This window comes from Sciurus vulgaris (assembly GCF_902686455.1).
Source record: "Sciurus vulgaris genome assembly, chromosome: 3".
In the NCBI taxonomy this organism is placed as follows: domain Eukaryota; kingdom Metazoa; phylum Chordata; class Mammalia; order Rodentia; family Sciuridae; genus Sciurus; species Sciurus vulgaris.
In genome coordinates this window covers 340,986-359,811 of record NC_136463.1, presented here as the reverse complement: position 1 = coordinate 359,811, position 18,826 = coordinate 340,986, and the positions used below count along the sequence as shown (strand labels likewise).

The 18,826-nt window shown below is 60.3% G+C and overlaps 1 protein-coding gene across 2 annotated transcripts in view; it reads left to right on the top strand.

Annotated features, from left to right (window-relative positions):
- TBCD (tubulin folding cofactor D) overlaps nt 1-18,826 on the top strand; it is a 121,498-nt gene that overhangs the window by 66,234 nt on the left and 36,438 nt on the right. For both annotated transcript variants that reach the window (XM_079131013.1, XM_079131014.1), the window contains exons 14-16: nt 8,520-8,676; nt 13,660-13,717; nt 18,361-18,390. In XM_079131013.1, the coding sequence (XP_078987139.1) occupies nt 8,520-8,676; nt 13,660-13,717; nt 18,361-18,390 (245 nt within the window). The remainder of the gene's footprint in view (nt 1-8,519; nt 8,677-13,659; nt 13,718-18,360; nt 18,391-18,826) is intronic.

The window sequence follows — 18,826 nt, the reverse complement described above, 5'->3', positions numbered from 1 at the left end:
CTTAGACCCTTCTCATGCCACGTCGAAGGCCACCGGGGCTTTGCTCTTAAGCATTGCTGCTGCTCCTTTTTGGGATCAGCGTGAAATTGCACGTGAGGTCAGCCACACGCCATCTTGCAGGGAGCAGCGCAGGAGGTCAGCACCTGCCAGCTTGCTCTGCCACTGCTTCGCCGGGCTCCTGGGCACTTTCATCACCTGTGAAGAGCCTGGAGCCCGTCCAGTGCATTCTGGAAGCTTCCTTAAAGTCACGTCTTCAGCAGTGACCTTGGGTCCAGCTCTTCTGGTAGGATGCCTCTGGGCTCAGCCTCAGGGCTCCCAGGCTGGGCCTCTCCTGCGGGTAGGCCAGGTCCACCTGCACCCTTGGGCTTTTGGCTCACACTGAAGCTAGTGCATGTTGGTGGCTTCCTCTGTTCTCTCCTGGGCGTGGGATTGCTGGAGAGCCTCTCCAGGGCCGCCTGGCCTGCAGCATCCCACCAAGCTCTGGTCTGGAGGCAGTGGCACAGGGGTGCCTTGTTGCAGCCTTGACCTGCATGTCCCTTGGTGACTTGTGTTGAGCACCTTCTTACTGCTCTCAGTCCACTTGTTGCATCTCTATGCACTGGTCATCAGAGTCCTTTGTGTATCTGGCACTGTCCTTTGACTGCTGAGTGGTCAGAGTCCATGGTGTGGCCACGGAGTCCTCCTCAGAGACGTGGCCCTGGGCCTCTTCTCTCTGTCCAACTCGAGGCCCTGGGCCTCCTCTTTCTGACTCTGGCTGTCCCAGGCCTCTTCTCCCTGACTGTGGAGGCTCCTGCCCTCGACTGCTCTTGTACGTGCCATTTTTAGCATGAACTTTGACCATTGTGATCGGTCCTCTGGTTTCGCATGCAGCTTTTTGGGCATGTACCTGTGACCATGTGAAATGATGTGCAGGTGGGTGGGCTTTCAGCAGGTGTCTTCAGCTTCCTGCCTGTAAGTCTGACACTGTTAAGTTGGAGCTGGGATTCTGCAGGAAGGGTTTGCTGCTGGTAGAAGGAAGGGATGGCAGGTCAGAGGGCGTCTCAGCGTTCAGAGCCGTGTGCTCCGCAGGAACCACACATCGTGAAGCCTGTTGCTTTTGGAAGTCGGAGCTCAGCTTGGATAGGACTGCGTGAAGGGTGCGTGGGGGGCTCCCTCTCACACACAGGTTTCTCCTACGTGGGTGACGTTCATGCCACTTTGTTGGAAAATATTTTTCTTCTTAATATTTCGGTCCTCTGGGGTCCTGCTGGGTCTGGCAGGCTGCAGCCTGGAGGCTGGAGCCAGGGCACAGTCTGGGCCCTGGACCCAGGGCTGAGTCAGGGCAGAGCTGGTCCTCACTTCCTGGGGAAGCCTTTAATCCTCCTGGACGCCTGTTGTTGCTTCTTTCAAGCTGTTGCACCCGGCCACTCTGTCATTAGCTTGGGTGCTTCTGTGCCAGTGGCCAGGTGCGAGCCAAGGAGCACGCCCTTGCTCCTGGAGGGCGCATCCTGCCTGTGGGCATGCCTGGCTCACCGTGCTTCCTCTCTGGTGGAAGTGGCCGGTGGTGGTGGCAGGGAGCAGGAACTGACAGGCTCTTGCCCTGGGGTAGCTGCGAGTCAGATAGCAGGAGGCACAGGTAGAGAGGTGGGGGAGCCTGACTCTGTCTCCTGAAGGGGCTCAGAGGTCCTGGGGGCGTTGTATTGGCCAGGGGAAGCTGGGGTTGCTGAGGAGAGGTAGCCCGACTGACGGGCTGAGGCGCTGGCCATGTCCCTCACTAGGATGCAGCCATGCAGCGAGGCCACCCGATGATCCTGCGGCAGGGAAGTGCCATTGACCTTCCGTGTGCGTGTGCAGGGTCCTCGTGCACAGGGACGACCCCGCGAGGGCCGTGCTGCCCCATGCTGTGGATGGTTGTTTGTCGTGGATTTTGTGTGCTCCTTTTCCCTCGTCAGGGGTTTGTGATCTGCTGTCCTGGAGGCCGTGCTGACCTCACTCTGCCAGCAGGGGTGGAGCCTATGGGGCTGTGCGCACGCCCGCCGTGGACCTCAGGGCCAGTTTGTCCATGGTTGTGCCGGAAGAGAAGCCTCGGTTTTCATGGGTTCTTTGGCTCAGGCTGCGGCCTGCTGCCGAGGTGGGCCTGGTGGGAGCCAGCTGAGTGCCCTGTGACATCCTGGCCTGCCTGGGGGCCATGCTGTTGGTCTGCTGGTGGAGCATGGTCACTTTCCCTCTGCCAGGGGACTTGTGCTCTGGGATGCCCTCTCATTCTAAGGTGACCCACCAGAATGGCTGCAAGGGCATCGCATGGTCCTCTGGGTGATGGTGATCAGGGCTAGTGTCCGCAAGCGTCCTGGGTGACTGGCATGTGAGCTTGTCTTCAGTTAGGGTGAGAGGCGTTGCCCCCTCTGGAGGGTGTGGGGCCCACTTTCCTGGGCTCTGGGCTCTGGACCCTGTGCCCCTGCTTCATTCTGTCCAGACCTTTGCACTGCTGGATGGGCCTCAGGCATGAGGCTCTGCTCTCCATTGTCAGATGCCCTTGTCACTGCCTTCTCTCCCTGCTCAGTGTTGTACCCCTGGCCGTCATTGAGAAAGCAGTAGTCTGCAGAGGTGGCTGCTGTTGTCCGTGGTCAGCACGTCACTGTGGGAGGGGTCTTCCTGGTGCAAACTCCATGGCCCTCTGCTGGAGGCCTGGGGATGAGAGGCACACATTCCAGGAGACTGCTGGTCATACTGCAGATACCCTGAGCACCTTGGTGGCCATGGGCCACGCCACTGGGGGACATGGGTGTTTCTGCTCAGAACGTGTGCCATGTCTGCAGAAGGACTGTTGGTCGAGGGTGTAAACTGCCCTGGTGTTGTCAGTCAGGTTTTGCTCTCAGAAGTTTCCAGACCCTCTTTTTGGAACCTGTAGACTTGGTCATTACAGGGATTCTGAGCTGTTGGGGCAGGAACGGACAGGGGGACGGGGAGCCAGAAGCACAGGAGTGCCGTGGGCCCTGCGGCTGGTGCTGACGCACTGTGGGCCGTGGGACGTGTGACCTTGCGCCACACCAGCAGGTGGGCCCAGGTCTCAGCCTGTGGACCTTATGTATTCGTTTGTTTATTTCTTGGTACTGGGATTGAACTGGGGGGCACTCAACCACTCGGTCACATCTACAGCCCTGTTTTGTATTTTGTTTAGAGACGGGCTCTCCCTGAGTTGCTGAGCCTGGCTTTGAACTTGTGATCCTCCTGCCTTAGCCTCCCAAGCTGCTGGGATTACAGGTGTGTGCCACCATGGCCGGCTGCAGTGTGGATCTTGGAGGGACATAGACATTGCTACCATGTGGTTCCCCACACCTCTTGAGCTTAGGCACCCTGTGGGGGAGTCGTGTGGCCATGCCCACGTTGCTGTGCACTGCAGGACTGCCCAGCATGGCAGTCCAGGGTATGCATGCTGCATGCCCGTCTGAGCCCAGGTGGTCAGCTTTCTGTTCCCCTGGGTGAGCAGTTGGGCTCCTGCGTGGGGTCTTTCCTTGCTTTGGCCCCTGTTGTTTGTGTTGTTGTTAAAATACTCATAGCTGCACTAGAGGTTGTGGAGACACGTGCATGAGGTTCTCTGTCCCTCCTGTGATGTTGCATGGAGCCCACGGTGCCCACCCTGGGGCAGGGCCTGCAGTCTACAGCTGACAGAGACCTCCAGGTATGCAAGTGCTTGCATGCATGGGCTCTGCCGTCCACCCCAGGTATAGACCGCGAGCTCCCGTCAACCCCTCGTGCATGCTAGGCAAGCTCTCTACCCCTGAGCTGCATCCCACCCTTTTCACTTCTTATTTAGTGCCTTGCTAAGTTGCCCAGGCTGGCGTTGATCTTCCATCCTTCTGCCTCAGCCTCCTGTGTTGCTGCAACTACAGGCATCTGGCTTTTTCAGAGACGGTAGTTTGTCTTGATGTTTTTGAATGTTACTTTGGAAGGTCCACTCCACTCTGAAGTCTCTGTTCCACTCCTCGAGGAGCGGCTCTGGGGTTGAAGGGTCTGAGCGCAGAGACCCCTTGAGCTGCACTGCTGGGGCTGGCAGTGTGCTGGAGGCCTGGAGGATGGAGGCTGCTGGGTTTCTTGCTGCCCTCATGCAGATTGTACCTGATCTCCAGCTGTGGGACAGTGGACCTGTGTGTGTCCCCAGTGTGTCCCTCACCATTTCCTGGGAGTCGGCTAAGCCCCTGGGAGCTGTTGCTGCCTTGGCTTGTGCTCTGTGGGCTGGCAAGTGGGGTGTGGTGTGGCAGGAGCTGCCCTGTCCCTGGAGGATGTGGCAGAGGCACGCACGGCACTGCTTATTGCCGCCCAGTCTTGCTCTGCAAGTCTAGTATTTTTGAGAGCCTGTCCCCAGGTGTGCCTTCATCTCCTGTATCGTGCTTCTCTGGGGACGGGCCTTTGCTGAGGCTCACATGTGCCCTGTTTTGCCATGGCAAAGGCAGCTCTGACATACCTGCCTGTGGCGTACTCACGGGGTCCTTGGGTCATGTGGCTGGGAGGGGCCTTGGCTCTTAACTCCTGGGCAGTGGACTGAGCAGGAGAATTTTCTGGACGTACCTGGCCTGGGACCTTCCCATGGAACAAGAGCGTGCTTGGGGGTTTGGGGGTGACTGCGCCATGCCCAGCATGTCCGAGACTCCTGGGGAGGGCAGAGCTAGGTGATGACTGTAGGGCACACACCCAGCAGTTCAGGTGTGCTGAGTGGGTGCCCTGGGTGCCAGGTGGAGTTGCTGGCCCTCTGAAGGCAGAGCACACAGGACTGTACTCCCTGCATGGTATCGGGTGCTGTGGCCGCCGGCAGCTGGGGCCTCTGGGGCAGTTCTGCAGTGTTCTGCAGTGGGAGCTGGGGGCCCGGAGGCCTGTGGGCCCGACGTTTTGTCCATCATTTCCTCTTGCCCCTAGCAAACTCAGCATGGGCATTTTTTTCTGAGCGAGTTGGACCACATTCTTGAGGACGGTATGATGGTGGTGGAGAGGCAGGTTCTGTGGCAGTGGCCACACCTGCTCTCGGAAGCTGGTGCTCTCCAGGCTTAGGCTCTGCATGGGCTCCTGGGCCTGAGTGTGGCCCACATGCAGCCCCGTTGTGGGATGAAGTGGTCGGGGCCTGGGAGGTGTGGTCCCCGAGTTGGCTGTGGCCAGCACTCCTGCCCAGTGCCCTGTCTACAGCCGACTTCCCTTGCTATCTGGGGGTGTCCGTGTTACCATGCTTTCCCTGCTGTCTCCTCCTGGGCTCTGCATGTTCCTTACTGTCCAGTTAAAGTGGGAAGGTGGAGCAAGACTGGCTTTGTAGGAGCTCTGCTACACCTTAGGCCTGGCACGGTTCAGCTCGGTGGCTCGGAGGGTGTTACTGTGGTGTGATTATAAGGAGAGCTGTTCCTGCCTCTGAGGAGAAGGCCTGGTGCTCTGGGCCTTGGGCTCTGCAGACCCTGCTGTGGAGATGTGGAACTCCAAGGGTTAAGTGCTTCTGTCCCCTGGAGGCTGCTCTTCCTCGGGCAGTTGGCATGAGCACATGACATGCTGTCTGAAGAGAAGGGTGCTTAAATTACATTGCTGGACTCTGCTTGCCAAAAGGAAGCCCCTGGGGTGCGTGGTATAGTTGACACGCATTCGCAGTGTGTAACTGGAGCCAGGAGGAAGGGTTCGTTCAAAGCTTTCGAACGGCTTCCTTATTTTAAGCCTGTTGAATCTGGAAGGAGTGTGAGCTTTTGAACTTCTCTGTTGAGGGCTTCATATAAAAGCTTGGGGCAGAGTTTTCTGGGCCAGCTGTGTGCCCACCTTGTGAGTGCCAAGCCCACCTCCCCTGCGTGGCCCAGGCCGCACATAGCCAGGTCATGTGGTGGCAGGGCCTGCTCAGGAGTGCTGTGGCTGCTGCCTTGGGGTGCACCAGAGCCCGAGCGGGGTCCCCTTTCTTTGTTCAGGATTGGTTACTGCTGTCTCTCCTTTCCAGCCGCCTTGGGCAGAGCTTGCACCCTCACCCAGCCTACCTGGTGCGCACGGGCATGGCGGCTTGGCAGGCTGCTGGCGGCCGCCTCACTGCACTGCTGGCTCGGCCCTGGAGCTGCTGCGCCACAGGGTGTCCCGCAGGTCCTCACTGCGCGGCAGAGCAGCAGGGCAGGGCTGTGCAGACTCCTGTGGACGGGGTGGGGGGACCAATCGGGGGCAGGGCTGGCAGAGGTGGCCCTTCCTCAGTGCCCCTCACTGCTGGCTTCCCTCACCACCCGTGAGGAGGGCACTGGCACTCTCCACCTGGGGACAGAAGCCTGGGTAGAGTGCTGGGAAAGGGGGCTGCACCCCCGGTCAGGTGCAGCTCCCTGGCGTGGGGTGCCTGCTGGGAGTGCAGCTTTGTCCTGCAGAGCACCAGCTGACACCGGAGAGCTTCTGATGCCCGAGGCTGTGCCCTTGCCGCCTGGCGTCACCGCAGTCTGCACCCCTTGAGGCGGCCCTCTGCAGTGCCTCAGCCGATGAGGTTCATGACTCTGAGCACCTGCTCTCAGCACAGAAGCGGGTCAGCAAGGTGCCAGCAGGCTGGAGTCCTCCAGGCGGACTGGTGTTTGGTCAGTCGGGTTGGAGTGGCAGCTCCCGGCACTGCGGCCCGGCGCTCGCCGAGCCTGTGCTTCCTAGGAGGAGAGCGCGGGCAGCCCTCAGGAGTGGAGCTCATTCCTGCTCGCCGCTCAGTGAGTCTGCCCAGTCTGCCGTTTTCTCCTGGGGTGGAGGGAGGACCCTGTGGGGTGCAAAGGCCCCAGCAGACAGTGGGGCTGCAAGGCTGGTAGTGGGGCCGGGGGCCCTCAAGAGGGAGATGGGGGCAGCCTGTGTGGCCTCACAGCACCTTCCAGAGCGATGGGGGCTGGGGCTGGGCAGGAGGAGCCGGGTGGGCAGTGGTTGCTGTCCGTGGGCAGGCTCTGGGATGGGGTGGGGAGAAGCCACGAGCGGCTGACGTGGGGTGACCACCCAGCCCTGTACTAGGCTTGAGAAGACAGCATGGCCACTGGCAAGAGCAGCCCCTCTGGAAGAGGGCTCCATCTCAGGCTTGCCCCACATAGGTGTCTTGAGAAAGCGAGTCTGCGGAGGGGTCCGCAACATCGTGGTGAGGGGCCTCCGGCACCTGTGGCCTTCAGGACCCGTGTCAGTCCTGCGCGCTGCCCGTCCTGTGGCAGGCTTGCTCTGGGGCGCCTCACTCTTGGTGGAAGCAGATATAACCAACATTGCAGTGTCCATAGTTCATTTTATGTAGTTTTAGATAAGTTTATAAATAAATGTTTCACTATTGTCTTAATAGAAAAATATGTACAAAAATAAAATATGAAATCACATCCATTTTTTTGCTGTGATTTAAGTAGAATAAAACATTCTTAGGAGTAGAGAGGCAGTGGGACAGTGACGTTCGCCATGCGGTTGTGCTGCGGTCCCGTGAGGCTGTCCTGTGAGGCTGTCCCATGAGGCTGTCCCGTGAGGCTGTCCCGTGAGGCCATCCCGTGAGGCCGTCCCGTGAGGCCGTCCCGTGAGGCTGTCCCGTGAGGCTGTCCCATGAGGCCATCCTGGAGAGCCGTCCAGGCCCTGGTGGCTTGTGGTGCAGGTGCCCCTGCACAGCAGGCCTGAGCCAAGTGTGTCCTGCCTCTGGCATGACCTCCCACCCCTGCCTGCCTTGCCCTGGACGGTTTTCCTGGACCTCAGGCCAGGTCATGTGTGGGGACCCAGGGCCATCGTCTGCCCCAGAGAGGGTGGGCTGTCTGGAAACCCCCTGCTGTGTCGTAGGGATGCAGCTGTGGACGCTGCTGGGGTGCGTGCACTTGCTGGACACTCCATGGCCACTGTTCGGAGGGTGTGTCTGTCTCTGGCCCTGCCCACCTGTCACACAGGGTCTTGGCTCCTCCTGCCCCTCTGGCTTTTAGTTTCCTGGACACCAAGCGAGCTGCTCATCATTCTGGTGGCAGCATCGTTGTCCGTTTTGGATTATTTGGGACTTCCAGCATGGTTTTTCAGGAATTTCATTTGATGTGATTCGTGAAAAAACTCAGTATTCTTTGAATTACAAGAAAGTAATTCTTAAGTTTTTTTGTTACGTTTCCCTATTGTTATTTTAGAAGGCTTCTAAAAATTAACAGTTGGTCTACTTATAAAATAAAACCCATTAGGCATTTAAATAAATGTTTTCTAATTAACATGCATGTGTCTAATAGACCCTTCCCAAGTCCTTGAAATATACGAGCCTCGTGAACGGTACAGGTCGATTAGCTGACATTGTGGACCTGGCATGTCCAGTGCCCTTGTGCCCTGAGTCCTCCCGTGTTCACGTGTGCAGGCACGCGTGTGATGGTTAATGGCAAATCTGCAGTGGGACGGGGCTCGGTGGCTGGGTGGGGCTGCCCGCGGCCTCCTGAGCCCTGCCCTCGTGTTGCTCTGGAGGAGCACCTGTCTTCCTGAGTGTGGGGCCCTCTGGCAGTGGGCCATGGGCCTGTGCTTCGCTGCAGGCCCACCCTCCGTCCAGACTGGACTGCAGCAGGGCCCGTGCCTGACTGTCTGTCTCCTCCCAGTCGTCGCGGTGATCCTGAAGGCGCTGACCTACGACGAGAAGCGGGGTGCCTGCAGCGTGGGTGCCAACGTCAGGGACGCTGCCTGCTACGTGTGCTGGGCCTTCGCACGAGCCTACGAGCCACAGGAGCTGAAGCCCTTCGTGACTGCCATTGCCAGGTACAGCGCGGTGCCCCTGCTGTCCCCACCACGTGCCTGTGGCACCGCCCTGTTGGTGAGCTGGAAGTGTGGTTTTACAGGACCAGAAAGCAGCAGCTGCTCTGAGCCCTGGAGGTCAGCTCAGCAGCCCCAGGGGGCTGCCAGAGCTTGGCATGGTGCTGAGGCAAGTGTGGGGTATCGGGCAGGGCAAAGGCTCCACGGCCCTGTGTCGCAGCCTGTGCTGCGACCGCTCACAAGCGTGCTGCGGTACGGCAGGCAGCACTCCAGGGCGTTGGCACCTCTGACCTGGGCTCTGTCTGGCCCTCATCTCCTGGCTGATGCATCCACTGACAGGGAGGCGGTGGTGTGGTAGCCAGGAAGGCAAGTGCCCCCAAAGGGTGTCATCGGGGGCAGGTGTCCTGGGTGGTAGTAGGTCCTGGGCAGGGGTGTGAGTGTCCTGGGAAGGGGTGGGTATGCTGGTGGGGGTGGATGTCCTGGGTGGGGATGGGTATCCCTGGGGTGGTACATGACCCTGGTGGTGGTGTGTATTCCTGGTGGGGTGGATGTCCTGGGTGGGGTGGGTGGGTATCTACATGGTGATAGGTGTCCTGGGTGAGTGTGGTGCCAGCCTCCGTATGCTGTGGTCTGAGCGTGGGTCACTGGGTGCTGAGGCCTCTGTCCTGGCTGTGTTCTCAGGCCTGAGCTCTCTCTGGGGGAGTAGAGTTTCCACACTGAAGGGGGAGCAAGCAGCTGTCATTCAGAAGGGACGGGTTTGCCCGCTGAGCTGGCCCTGTGTGGGCTTCCAGCCCTGAGATTCAGGTTCCCTGGTTACTGTGGTGTGTGAGCTGCCATGGTCTGCCCAGAGCGTGGCTGACCGAGCCTGTGCTGGGGTGCTCAGGGACATGTGGGGCCCTCGGGGAGGCGTGGCTTGGAGTGTGGCTCCAACTGGGGCCTGGAAGTGGCTTCCAGGGCTGTTTTCAGCTGGGCCTGCCCAGGACAGCCCAAGCATGACGCTCAGGAACGACTCAGCTCTCCAGACGGGAGCAGCTGGTGTGCAGCATGTCCAGCCTGGTCTGTAGACACTCCCTGGGGTCCTCCTGGGTTTGCTGACTTCTGGGCCCAGCCGAGGGTGTGTTGATGAGCGGGCACCTACCTGTCACAGAGGGAGCCTCAACGCTGGTGCTGGCTGCCCCTGGAGGACCTGCTGGGAAAGGCCCTGGCCCCCTTGCCTGCGCCTGCCCTGCCCGGGTCAGCAGCCCTCTTGGGAGCTGTACCCTGCAGGTTTCGGGCTGGTTCAGCAGGTTTGAGGGAGCCGCCCTGCCCGCCCCGGCCCATCCAGACTCAAGGCATCCGGCGGGGGAGGCGGTGAGTCAGGGTGCGCCAGGTGAGCTGCAGCCTGCCATCGGCCACCCTGCCCAGGAGCCTGTGCCTGCCCGAGTATCGGTCGGGGTGCGCCCCTCCAGGCCTCCCCGCTCCGTTCCTCACCAGTGACCACGTTTTAATTACCAGCTTTTAAACCCATTAATTCTGGCACATGATAGAATCTTGATATCGTGCGCTACTTTCACACCCTTTGGTGGATCCTGTAGAAGTAGACAGTGGGATGAGCACGTGATCCTCAGGGAAGCAGACATCCTGATGGGGGCCAGGGCTGAGGGCGAGGCGCCCCGCCTGTGCATGTCCTCCAGGGAGGCGGGCAGGGGCTGTGACTCACTTTCCCCGACTGCCGTACAGACTTGGATCAGCTGCTTTTCCACCTCCTGACGTGAATTCATGTTGCCCGTTGTGGGAACATGGGCAAGGAGCTTTCCAGTGGGTTTCGTGTTTTCAGGCTGTGTGGACTGCTTTGGGACGCTTTCCTTGCCTGAGCACGATCAGCTGGAGATGGCATGGTGCTGAGTGGCACGATTGGGGCTTCCTTCTAGCCAGGGAGGCTGACATGCAAGGTGGAGGTCCAGTGGAGTGCTGGTGCGCCGTCTAGAAGGTGCCTCCTGCCAGGGTCAAAGGCAGTGTGCAGCAGGAGAGAAGCGGATGCACACTTGCCAGGCTGCTGTGCGTGTCGCCTCCCAGCGATTTCCTCACCTGAAACTCTTTTGCAAGCCTCCTGTTGACGTTAGCTCCCGCCCAGGCGCAGGGTTGCGCCCGTGCCAAGGGCAGCTCCTGACTCTCGCCTCCACCATGGCAAACCGGCTGGGCAGCGTGGGCTGCAAGGGGCCGGCCACTGGCTCAGCGAGATCTCTTCCTCGAGGGCAAGATTGTCCTGGAAAATCAGGAAATGGCAAGCGGCGCTCAGAGCTACGTCTTGTTGTTGCTCAGCCTGCGAGCGGCCGACTTCCAGAGGGAAGAGTGCTGCCGTTCAGGGAGAGGCTGGCGACACTGACCGGAGGCCAGCCCATGTGTGACTGTGTCCTGCTCTGGCTGGGTGTGGCCAGCAGCCTGGGCCTGTGGCTGTGTCACCAGGGAGAGCGTGGGCTCTGTCGTGGCCCGGGGAAAGGCAGAAGAGTACAGGAAGAAGTAGCCCCAGTTGCAGGAACGTTCCCGGGCCCTGAATCCTAGGCTGGCAGTGAGAACTTTTACTGGTGAATGCTGGGCTCCTTGTTACTTAGCGGGTGGTGTGCCTTTTTTTTCCTGTGCAGATCAAAGGGACTGGGTCAGTGTGTGCTCAACTCCTCGCTGACCTTACCGAGGTGCTTGGAGCCAGTGAGCTGAGGCGAGCAGCAGGTCCTCCGGCCTGACCCAGGCTGCCTGTGATGGGGAGGGCGCTGTGCCCAGCACGAGTGGGCCTCCGAGGACGGTGGAGCAGATCCCCAAGCTCATGCTTCCCTGGGGCCAGCATTGCACTTGCACCTTGAAATACAGGGAGACATAGCTGAGGAGGCTGAGGCCACTCACTGAGGATAGCTGATGCCCGCTGGCCTGGAAGAGGCCATAGCTGGCCTGGTGGGGCGAAAGGTGATTGAAGGCTCCTCCTCCTGCCTTCCTCTCTCACTGGTCCTTAACGTTCCACGGTTTAAGATGCTTTTTCGGGACAGCGGTCGGGCAGGAAGTTCCTGGAATGCCGGGTGGAGGGTGGCCCCCTCAGTGTTAGGCCTGGACCTGTTTCTTGGTGGCAGTGCTAGTGAAGAGCAGATGTTCTCTGGTCAGTTGTTCTTCCTAGGAAACATGGTTTTATGAATCGTAGAATGAAGAGCTCTCGTTAGGATGAAAGTGTAGTTCTCACATCTTCCTCGGTTCAGAGGCTGCACAAGCTGCTGTGGTGTTTGCAGCAGGCAACGTGTGGTTTTGAGGCTTTAGAGGATCATGCATTGCAGGCCTCTGTCCAGTGAGCTCCTCAGAGGCCGGGGTCCAGGTCAGCGGGCCTGTTGGCTTGGAAGCCTCCTCTTGGTGCCTGGCTGATGTTCACCATAGGTGGGGTTCACATCCTGGGCACTGAGGCTGGTCCCCAGCTCAGCTGCTCTTCAGGCCTTGATTCTGGGCTCCTAAGGGCCGAGGAATGCAGAGGTCACAGGGCCCTTCCCCAAGGCCACCTCTGCGCAACTCCCTGAGCAGAAGCAGGCCATGCGGGGCCATCAGCAGCCTGCACACCTGTGTCCCACGCCTCTGCCCCTTTGCTCCGTGACTGCTGTCTTTCCTCATCGTTGGGGCAGTTTTGTCAGTGCAGGTCATGAGCCACAAAACTGAGTGGCTTTTTGTGTGTGCAGAGCTGTGTGACCACTGACCACTGCCCAGTTCCAGAATGTTCCACCACCCCAAGCAGACCCCATGCTTGTTGGCCGTGGGGCCCCCACCTACTGCTGTCTCTGTGTAGCTGCCTGTTGGGTGCGTGGGGTGGCTGGGGTGGGCCACACCTTCTCTGTACCGGGTCGGGCTGAGCTGAGGACCTTAAGCACCAGCCACAGTGGGGTCTTCGTGTCTTTGCTGGGAGGTGGCGGTCCTTCCTTTGTAGAAGGTGCCCACCTGGGGTCCCCAAGTGATCTGGGTGTGTCTGTCAGCTTCCATGCCTGCGACAGAACGCTGAGGTAATTGTGCTCTGAGGATGGAGCTAGGTCCCTCTTTGCTACTGGGCTGGAACCAGGCCCTTGAGGTGCCAGGCAGGAGCCTACCACTGGGCCACAGTCCTGGCTCTCCACTGCTATGTCTGTGGCAGCCCAGAACATCCTGGCAGAGGAGTAGAGGTGGGCAACCTGAAGCAGTGGGAGGACGTGGCCAGGTCCCACTGCCCCCTTCCAGGGCCACCCACAATGGCCTAACTCCCTGCCCCTGGCCCCACCTCACAAAGACCCCACTGCCAGTAGTGCCAGGGCTGGGGCAGAGTCCTCCCTCTTCTCTGTCGTTCACTGACTGCAGGTCTTCTGTAAGGAAAGCTGTCCTTGCCTCTTTTATTTAGTTGTGCCTGTGCATTTGGGGGTCATTTCTCTTGCCCGCTGTTGTGGCTGCTCCTGGCTGGAGTCTGTACCCTTTGCAGGAGGCCAGCTCCCTCAGTGCTTTCTGTTCCAGCCCCAAGGGGTGTGCTGGATTGCCCTGCGTCCTGAACCCCTGCCTGATCATGCCATTTCTGGTGTGCTGCTCCTTCTGCCAAGGTGCTTAGGGCTCAGGACAGCTGGTGCTTGCTGCTGCCAGGCCTACTTTGCTGCCCACTTGAGGCCCTGACCTGACTGTGGGTGATGATGGTCTCTGCCCTGGAACCTGAGGAGCCATCCCAGGTGCAGGAGTCAGAGGGCGGCCATGCGGCTGTCTGCAGGGCCTGGGAGGGTGCCTGTGTGCAGCGGTGCAATGTGGGGAAGGGAGCCCGTCACGACCACGGCTGGGGCAGACAGGAAGGCCAGCTGGTGCGGGGCTTCCCCTGGCAGCCTCCTGAGGGCTGCAGAGTAGACGTGCAGCGCCAGACGTGTGGCTCTGGTGCTCTCTGGGCCCTCGTGGAGGCTCACCGTGAGGTCCGGAGGGAGGCGAGGGAGCGGGAAGGCCACGTGGCCCCGTTCCGCCCAGTCACCTCCCTCTCTGCAGAGCGCTGGTCATCGCCGCGGTGTTCGATCGAGATGTGAACTGCAGGAGAGCAGCCTCGGTGAGTACCCTTGTTTTCATGTGTTCCCTCCCCTGTGGCCCAGTGGGCTGCCCAGGGCCTCTTTCCTGACACCCCGGCCCCCGGCTGCCCTTGCTGGGAGAGAGTGGGGACTGTGGGCAGTGGGACATCTCTTCACCTGGCTTTCTGAGAGGTCTCCCCCACTGGGGTGGGTGTCACTGTGCCAGCACAGGCTGGGCTGGGCAGTCCTGTGAGTTGGGCCTGAGGGGATGGCAGGGCCCTCACTGGGGGCCTCCCACCCCAGGAGGAGCTGTTGACGAGCAGCCCTGCCTCACCCGGCTGCTCTGTGGGCCTCACTGCTCAGGCTGTGCAGCCAGCAGGGGTTCTCGTGTTCTGAACTCAGATGCCCAGTCCCCCACTTCCCGAGAGCCCAGCTGTGTTTGGAGATGGCGTAGAGGAGGAGCTGCAGGAACCCCGAGAGCTCGCTGAGCCACCCACCTGACTGCTCCTCTCCATGTGGGCTTGTCCGTGGCAGGGCCCCAGGCTCTCCAGCGGCTCCCGGGGCTGCTAGGGAGGACATCCTGCAGGACACCTGTACAGGGAGCCTGCTGGGCTGTCATCAGGGCCCTGTGGTTGCTGTTGATGAGGGAACAGCTGGCGGTGGGCTGGGGAGCTGGGGATGGGAGGCCTGCAGATGGTGCCCCGCAGGCTGGGCGAGGGCTGCCACCTCTCCAGACCGAGTCAGGAGCTGGTGTGAGGCTGCCGTGTGCGAGTGGAGGTGGAGCTCCCCACGGTGTGTACTAGGGTGCGGGTTCCGGCCTTGGCCCAGTGAGGTGGTGAGTCGCCTTCCCTGTGGCTGCCAGCATGGGTTTCTCCGTCAGGGTGGGCAGTTAACTCCGGGGCCTTGCAGAGTGGCCGCTGCTCTGGGGTCTGGGGCAGAGGAGGTGTGTGATGGAGCTGACCTCCAGGGCTCCAACCGCCCCGGCAGCGACGGTGAGAACCAGAGCGTGCACCAGGCCTGCAAAGGCGGCACCTGGAACACGCTCCTCGGGGCTTTTCCGCAGATTGGTGGAAGGGCACTTGGGGACGAGGACGAGGTGCCAGAGCAGGACTGCAGAGGCTACTTCCTACCTGGCTGGGTCACGGGCAGACCTGGAACAGGGCAGTTCTTCCCACCAGGAGGGAATGGGTCCGGCAGGGTCCCCACACCCTAGGAGACGGCTGGGCTGACTGTGTCGTGTCACACACAGGGCCTCCATCACAGAGCCCGGGGAGCCGGGGAAAAGAGGCAAACTGGGGAAGGTGGTGAAGGAGGGTGGGGGAGTTGGGGAAGCCAGAGAAGCCCAGGCATGGGGGAGAGGGGTAGCTGGGGGGATGGGAAGCTAGGAAGATGGGCGCGGGGTAGTGGTAGGGCCACCCAGGGGACAGGTGTACTGGGGTTCCATGCAAAGCACTACTTAGCCCTGAACTGACAATGTTACCAAAATCTGCAACAAAGTTTCTTAAGCTGGGGTGGGTAAGAAGCCAGGCAGGGCAGCCCTGGCATATAGGGCCCAGCACTATGGTCAGTCTCTTCCTGCTCTGCTGTGCTCAGACAGTGGCCTGTTCTCAAGGTCAGATAGGGGCATGGAAGAAGAGTGGGCGGCACTGGGTCCCCCTGTGGCTTCCCAGCACTCCAGCACCACAGTTGGTGTGTCCGGGGTCCAGGTCCCTGCAGTGGGTGCAGGGCTGCTGGCTGATGTGTGTTGCAGCTGGCACTGCTGTGGGGTGCGCACAGGTGGCCTCAGGGAAGAGGCATTGCACACATGTGGGACGTGAGGAGGGGGTCTGCAGAGAAGCAACCGTGCACATGCCGTGGCGGATGGGGGAGGTGGGCCCAAGCCTGGGGCCCCCTGCTCGGCCCCTTCTGTTCTGTGGGCCATGGTTTCTCACCCTTCCCTACCGGAGGTCTTGACTGGTCAACACAGAGAAGCTGCCTGTGCCTCCCTAACCTGCTGTCCTTTTCTTCCGTGGCCCAGCCCCATGGTGCTCATGAAGGAGCTGTGGTGTGTTGCCCCAGGCCCTGCTGTGGGTGAAGCCAGCAAATTCCACTCTGCTCTGGGGTTTAAAGTTGCCAGTGAGCAGTGTGTGGAGGCAGCCCTGCTATGTCCCCTTATGGAGGCACCCAGCGGGGTTGATTTTCAACCTTCAACCAGCAAGTGCACCTAGGCCAGGCCCACGGCAGTCTCTAGTTCCAGCCGTGCTGTTGTAGCCTTAGCCACCAGGCCCCGGCCATGCCACTAGGTTGGCTGTAGAGTGGAGTTCCTCTGCGCTCTGTTAGTCCAGTACTGTCCCTCACCTCCTGAGCAGGGAAGTGAGCAGTGTGTGGTCCTGCTCTGCATCTCAGGGCCCTGTCCTCAGTCATGGGTTCCCTCTCCTCCTGAGCAGGGAGGTGAGCAGTGTGCGGTCCTGCTCACCATCTCGGGGCTCTGTCCTCTAGTCATGGGATCCCTCTCCCTCCTCAGCAGGGAGGTGAGCAGTGTGCGGTCCTGCTCACCATCTCAGGGCCCTGTCCTCTAGTCATGGGATCCCTCTCCTCCTGAGCATGGAGGTGAGCAGTGTGCGGTCCTGCTCACCATCTCAGGGCCCTGTCCTCTAGTCATGGGATCCCTCTCCTCCTGAGCAGGGAGGTGGCAGTGTGTGGTCCTGCTCTGCATCTCAGGGCCCTGTCCTCTAGTCATGGGGTCCCTCTCCTCCTGAGCAGGAAGGTGGCAGTGTGCGGTCCTGCTCACCATCTCAGGGCCCTGTCCTCTAGTCATGGGGTCCCTCTCCTCCTGAGCAGGGAGGTGAGCAGTGTGTGGTCCTGCTCTGCATCTCAGGGCCCTGTCCTCTAGTCATGGGGTCCCTCTCCTCCTGAGCAGGGAGGTGATCAGTGTGCGGTCCTGCTCTGCATCTCAGGGCCCTGTCCTCTAGTCATGGGGTCCCTCTCCTCCTGAGCAGGAAGGTGGCAGTGTGTGGTCCTGCTCTGCATCTCAGGGCCCTGTCCTCTAGTCATGGGGTCCCTCTCCTCCTGAGCAGGGAGGTGAGCAGTGTGTGGTCCTGCTCTGCATCTCAGGGCTCTTTCCTGAAGATGCAGCAACAAGCCACAGCCAGGTAAGGCTCAGGCAGTGAGCCCTGGAACATCCAGGGATGGGCTTCTGTGTGGAAGCGTGGTTCGTGTTTCCCCTGGGCACACGGTGTCATGTGGTCAGTGCTGCTTGCTGAGAGCTGTTGCCCTTTTCTGACTGGACTGTGTGCTCTAACTCTTAAGTGACAGTTTTAACTTATTGCTGCACTTGTCCAGCTGCTGGATGGCATACGTGGCTGTGTCTTGTAACTGTCTTTTCTTGTCGTCGTCACAGCGTCCTCTGGGGCTTTTCTCTTGCCAGGTCTCGCTCATCAGGTTTTTTTCTGGCTTCTGCATCCTGCACTTAGTCCTCAGTTTGTGGTTCCAAGGCGTGTGCTCTGTCCTGTGCCGTCAGCCATGTCTCCTGTCTGTCCCTGCAAGATGTCCTGATTGCTGTTGGTGTGGTCAGCCTCCTCTTGGGGGCTGAGACCCTCCTCTCTTCAGGACTGGCTCACCACTTGTGACCTGGGCTTCTCCACTGACCCTTTCATCATTCCTACTTTTGAGTGAGGCTCCCAGGGTGCTGAAGGTGTCGGACATGTCACGTTGGAGGTCCGTCTGTTTGTACTGCCTTTGGCTCTCTTTGTTCTTTGGAGAACTTATTGAACACCTTACAGAGTAGGCTGGAAGAGCCATGTGTGGCCCCCAGTTAGGAAGCTGTGTGAGCACCGCCGCAGGGCTCCCCGGCGTCACCATCGAGCCTGCCCTGACTGCCTGCCTGCCTCAGTACCTGCCCTGTGGGGCTGGGGTCGTGGACCCTGGGGTGCCCCCTCACCGGCTCTGTGCTGTGGCCCTCTGGAGGCCTCCGTCAGTATGGGTGGTGTCTCCTCAGGCGGGGTGTTGCTTCCGGCCCGACCGCGGTCCCAGGCCTCCCGCGCCCTCTTGCTGCGCCTGCTGCCGCCGGCAGTGTGGTAGTGCTGCTCCAGCTCTGCCTGGGGTCCATGTCTGTGCCTGTCTCCAGCTGATTGGCGAGAGTCTCAGACCCTGCTGGTGACAGACAACTGAAGTGTTCTTATCACTGGGGACCTGGGAAGGGACCCGCCTGGAGGCATTTGACTTTGGGTTTATCTGGGACCTTCTCAGCTGCACGCTCTGCAGGACTCAGATGCCGCAGCCTCGGTGACCACAGGTGGTGCTGGGGCAGGTGCCCTCCAGGAGGCAGCCCTGAAATGCCAGTGGCCGATGGGCTGTGGCCACAGGGTCTGCAGGGAGGTGCTTGGGTGTTGGTGTTCATGTTGCGGGCCTGTTTGGCTCCTTCTGTGTCGAACTCCGCGTTGTCAACACGGGCTCTGACGTGAAGCTGTGTTTGCTGGGAAGGCCGCTCTCAGAACGCGTCTGATTTGATGTACTGACGCCTGAGTTTTGGATTTGAAGAGCTCCAGTACAGAAATAGTGACAAGCCTCCATGGGGGCTATCGACCAAGGGGGACTTGGCTCAGCAGTGGAGCCTTGGCTCCTTCTTCGTGCCGGTTGAGGTGGACGTGGCTGTGCAGTGGGAGTGGGCCTTGCTCATCTGCTGTTTCTTCTTTCTGTTCCACAGGCTGCCTTCCAGGAGAATGTGGGGAGACAGGTAAGACTGCTTCACATCTTCATTCCCGAAACTTCCTGTGGGCTTGGAGGTGGGACCTGGGTGCCATGCACCGTTGTTGGCTGTGGAAGAACCACCCGCCAGAGGGCTGAGGGGCGAGGGCTCCCTCCCCAGACCTCCTCCTGTCTCATTCGCCCCAAGCACATCTGCAGGTGTGGGTGTGGTGCGCTCTGAGCACACCACAGGGGCGGGCGGCGCCTGGCCACTGGCGTCAGCTCAGCGTCACTTCCTGGGGTCCTCCAGCCACTGCCCGCCTCCATGCCCGTCCCCCTGCCCCTGCCCCTGCCACAGGCCAGCCTCGTCAGGGAAGTGGGGTCTGGAGTAATGCACACTGTGAGAGACACTAGTACCTTGGGGCATGTGATCAGGCCTGTCAGGAGAGTGGGATAGAGGCCAGCGCGGGCCTGGGGCCTGGGCT